Here is a 5,000-nt window from a genome sequence, read left to right on the forward strand (position 1 = left end):
CTTCTAGCGCTTTCGTTTCTCTCCAAATTCTGATTGCATTTGCACCGAATCCAACCTACACGTTTTCTGCAGCAAGCGCTACACGGGGAGTGCGTCGATTTCGATCGAAACAAGCGCGAACAGCAAGATTCGAATTCATTCAGCATATCCGGTACCTCGCAACAAAGATTGCACGTGACCGTGTCCACAGACCTATCTTTACACTACAGTCTTGCCCGTACCAAGGACGGGCCATGGATACTAGTAAATAATAAATAAATAAATAAAAAAAATAAAAAATAATAAATAATAAATAAATAAATAATATAAATAGATAAATAAATAAATAATATAAATAATAAAATAAATAAATAATAAATTAGTTAATAAATAATAAATAAAATATTTTATTTAAATATATAATTAAAATTTTGTAGTTTACAAATTTAGATGTATGTCTTTACTGTAAAATTAATATCAATTATTACCGAGTGTACTATATATTAATGACAAAAATTATTAACCACGCCCACACTGCACCATGAATTCACTAAAAACAACTCACATCACTCGGCGGCGTCTTGTACGTATTCAGAATGATATAGGAATCCCCGCTAAAGAACTTCCCATAATCCTCTTTTGGCCAATGCGTCACCTAATTAGAACATAAAGGAGTGACCACCACACACAGCATGGAACTGACACCACCACTACTATACAGCAACCGCAGCCCAGCCTCACAAAACGTACTACACACATGCAACAGAGTAGCAAAATGACACAATGACCCATGAAAGGCAACCGAATCTCGTACCACCAGCTTCTCAAAAAAAAAAATTGGGAGAGGGCGTCTCGGACACACATGCAACAAAGTAGCAAAGTGACACGACGACCATTGAAAGACAATCGCATCTCGTACTACCACCTCAAAAGAAAGAGGCACACACATGCAACAGAGTAGCAAACTCATACCACTTCGCACCACCAGCCTCTCAAAAAAAAAAAAGAAAAGAAAGAAAGACAAATGCAACAGAGTAGCAAATGAATGGCATCCGCATCTCGCACCACTTTCTCAGAAAAAAAAAAGGGGGGGACACTTGCACAGAGTAGCAACTCACACTACCACTTCGCACCACCGGCCTCCCAAAAAAAATTGCAACACACAAGCAACAAAGTAGCAAATGACAACTTCCTACAATCGAATGCCGCCGCATGTCACACGCCGCCATGCGGACATCATCTCGACCGCTGCGATACCTTGAACTTGACGATACGCCAGACTTGTATTCCCACATTCGAGCCGGCGCCTTGCCACGCTTCTTCCGTCTCGGCCGATGCCTTCTTGACCTGCACAAGAGGTGAGACATGTGATCACGACTTGCTACATGTGTAGCAATGCGCAGAGATCGGGGAATGTGTGACGCACGTTGCGTTCGAGGTCGGAGCCAAAGAGTGACAAGTTGCTGTCCTTCCAGTCGTAGTCTTTGCCCTTGACGAGTCCTGCCATGCTTGTCTGGTGAGAGATCCTGTTGCTGTACGGTTGTCACGCGATACACGCCTGGAATGCCGGCTGGAGGGTTGCGATTGGATGTAGTGATGTGGATATGTGGATGCAGAGAAGTGGCGAGAAGGCGGGGCTAGTTTGCATACTTTGCCATATTTGGTTGTTTGTACGGGTATGTGGTATTGCGCGTGCTGTTTGGGAAATCGAGGGTTTGTGTGTATGCGCGAGGTTGTGGAGGTCCGAGGACGCGCGCTTGTGATGTGGCGGAGAGGAGAGCGTGTGGCTTCGTTTGTGAGTTTTGTGGGTTTTTGTTTCGTCTTGGTAAGAGTTGATGTGGTTTTATTGGAAGGGTTATGGGAGTGATGACGTGCAGGCTTGGATTCGGGTAAGAGAGTGTGTTGAGTGATATGGGTAGGGAATGAATGGTTGGTAGGTGTAGGAATTTGATAGAGGAGCCGACAGATTGACAGACAGATGTAGACAGACAGACACACAGACTGACAGACAGACAGACAAACAGACAAGACAGACACACAGACAGACAGACTGACAGACAAACACACAGACAGACAAACAGACACACAGACAGATAAACAGAGAAGATAAACGGAGAAAAAAATTCTCAATAATATTACAACAATGCAACACTAAAGTCATCCTCCACAAGCTGACTCGTGTCTTACCTGGAGAAGAAGATGAGAACATACACAATAGAGACTATCAAGGTAATTTGCATTAAACTAAAGCTGAACTCAGTAGATTGCTTGTATTTAGTATTAGAAATGTAACGTAGAGTTTGTGTTTCAATAAATGAAATTGACAGACAGACAGACAGACAGACAGAATCAGTAGCAAATGTGTGGTGTGATAGTTTACGAGACCTAAACATAACACACAGAAGAGAACCCAGAAACCTTTACGGAGGAAGCAATTCTCGTCCTGATATCATAGCATTCAATGCCCAATCTGGATATGATATCGAGCTGGACATATCTCTTGCCCACCCGTGGAATGAGAACATCATCTTACAAGCCTCTATGGTGGATGGAGCCACTGCTGCCAAAAGAGAGTCACAGAAGACGGAAAAATACGGCAAAGAGATTGATGCTATGGGAAATACATTCAATTGCATTCCTCTGGTTTTTTAGCATTACGGCCGCTGGGGATGGAAAGCCCACCAACTTCTACATCATCTGTCCCTATTATCTGTAGATGAAGATGGACACCCAAACAGTGGCGAGTTCAAGACATACTGGAGACGCTGCCTGTCCGTTAGCCTCCAGAGATACAACGCACAAGTGCTCTCAAGAAAACTACGTAGACTTTCTTTTGGCAAGAACAGTTGTACTGCTTATAGCGTACAGTTAACTAATCGTCCTACGTAGTAAGCGGTCGTAAGGGTCGCTGGACATTTAGAATGTAATAGTGTTGAAATTTTAAATATATGTATTGACAGACAGACAGACAGACAGACAGACAGACAGCCAAACAGACACACAGACAGACAGACAGGCAAACAGACACACACACACACACACACACACACACACACACACACACACACACACACACACACACACACACACACACAGATACAGACAGACACAGACAGACAGACAGACAGACAGATTGTTTTATTGTGATGGATCTTCATTAATTAAACAAAGACAAATTTATTAACTGACTAATCAATCACTATTATTTGCTATAAATTTAAATAGTCTTTTTAATAGTTTATTATTAATTAATTTATTAATTAATTTATTTATTTATTTATTTATTTTATTTACTTTATTATTTATTTACTATTTATTTATTTTTATTTGTTTATTTTTATTTATTTATTATTTATTATTTATTTACTTTTACTTTTTATTTCTATTTTTATTTTTTATTTATTTATTTATTTATTTATTATGTATTATATATTTATTTTTATTTTTTTTTTATTATTTATTTGTTTGTTTATTTATTATATATTTATTTTTATTAATTTTTTTATTTATTTATTTATGTATACTTGTATTTATTATTAGAGTGTAGAAGCGTCATCAGATCTCATACTCAACAAACCATCACAAGACACCAACAGCCGGTCAGTCACTGAAGACGACGAAATAAACAATTGCTATCAAGAAGGCACACAAACTCTTAACATTACTTCCCTACACTTTCTTAATACAAATTCATTTCAGCTCACGACCTCTTACAATCATGGACAAAAGACAAGAAGAAGGACGGCAACAACAGTAGACTCAACATGTTGGATCCAGAAGACGGGTTGCTATTGGATACGACGCTGGACAGACAAGCAAGTGGTGCACTAGATCGTGCCCATAAAGTCTTACACGACTGTGACAGTGAAAGGAGACAATATCGGCCACATAAGACGGCATGGTCATCAGGAGTGAGCTCACTAGTAAGTCATTGGGTAGTTGTGCTACATACAGTACAGTGAAAGTAGTACAACTTTGATTATTTGGACTTTGATTATTCGGACTCAAATTGTCCGGATAATTGAACGTGTGGATAAATGAAATGATGGTGCAGTGACTTCCGTGAGGCTCATACATTGACAATCAAGTATATAATGAACAGTTATTATCAATAACTATTAATTAATTAATTAATAATTAATTAAATGTTTACGTGTGTTTACATGTTTACATGTATGTCAGTGTGTGTGCCGTATGTGTGTACATGTGTGTGTTGTGTGTGTGTGTGTGTGTGTGTGTGTGTGTGTGTGTGTGTGTGTGTGTGTGTGTGTGTGTGTGTGTGTGTGTGTGTGTGTGTGTGTGTAGGACATCATACTGTCATGAGTCGGGCTCAAAATTGTTTGCATGTTGTTGTGATTAGCCACCACATGAAGACCACAGCAGCTTATTTAGACCCGCTTCTTCTTTATTGTCACATCGAGATGCCTTCTCACATGCCGGAATGTCCGAGGAGACAGTTGAAGACGTGCTGGAGAGAATGCGTAACGTTTCGTTGGATCGAGTTTCAGCCGACGTGGTGAGGAAACCACCGAGAGTCAATCCTCTTCATACGATGGATATGAGACACAAGCAGGTGAAGGAAAGACGAGAGGCAAGAGAGACAGCAAGACGGACGCGACTGGCCGAGCAGGCGGCCAAAAAGGATGCAAGACGGGTAGCAGAACAGGTGTGCATACTTTGAGTTGATATCTATAGGTGTTATCCGGGTACTTTGTGATTTAGACTGTTATCTAATATATTATTAAGCATATATTATTTATAATATGTTAACATTAATATTGATATTAATTTAGATTATTTGTTGATTTGTATAGGTGTTATCCGGGTACTTTGTGATTTAGATTTGTTGTCTAATATATTACTAACAATATATTATTTATAATAAGTTAACATTAATATTATTAACATTAATTTAGATTACTTCTATGTTTTTTTATTTATTAGTATTAATATTAATATTATTAGTGTTAATTAGGTATTAGATGTTTTATGTTAATTAATTTATCACACGCACATGTACG

General features: G+C 38.9%; 2 protein-coding genes across 2 annotated transcripts in view; one reads left to right on the top strand and one right to left on the bottom strand.

Moving 5' to 3' along the window:
* Positions 1-1,587, bottom strand: part of LOC134196511 (gelsolin-like protein 2) — a 5,791-nt gene extending 4,204 nt beyond the window's left edge. The window contains exons 1-3 of the mRNA XM_062665655.1: positions 1,406-1,587; positions 1,237-1,326; positions 545-634 (exon numbers count right to left, since the gene is read on the bottom strand). Coding sequence (XP_062521639.1) covers positions 545-634; positions 1,237-1,326; positions 1,406-1,486 — 261 coding nt within the window. The 5' untranslated portion in view covers positions 1,487-1,587. The remainder of the gene's footprint in view (positions 1-544; positions 635-1,236; positions 1,327-1,405) is intronic.
* A 117-nt stretch (positions 1,588-1,704) lies between these two features.
* Positions 1,705-5,000, top strand: part of LOC134196508 (coiled-coil domain-containing protein 191-like) — an 11,460-nt gene continuing 8,164 nt past the window's right edge. The window contains exons 1-5 of the mRNA XM_062665653.1: positions 1,705-1,774; positions 1,833-1,868; positions 3,520-3,622; positions 3,679-3,902; positions 4,340-4,645. Of these exons, the coding sequence (XP_062521637.1) occupies positions 1,742-1,774; positions 1,833-1,868; positions 3,520-3,622; positions 3,679-3,902; positions 4,340-4,645 (702 nt within the window). The 5' untranslated portion in view covers positions 1,705-1,741. The remainder of the gene's footprint in view (positions 1,775-1,832; positions 1,869-3,519; positions 3,623-3,678; positions 3,903-4,339; positions 4,646-5,000) is intronic.

The sequence above is a fragment of the Corticium candelabrum genome, chromosome 21 (genome assembly GCF_963422355.1).
Source record: "Corticium candelabrum chromosome 21, ooCorCand1.1, whole genome shotgun sequence".
Taxonomy (NCBI): Eukaryota; Metazoa; Porifera; class Homoscleromorpha; order Homosclerophorida; family Plakinidae; genus Corticium; species Corticium candelabrum.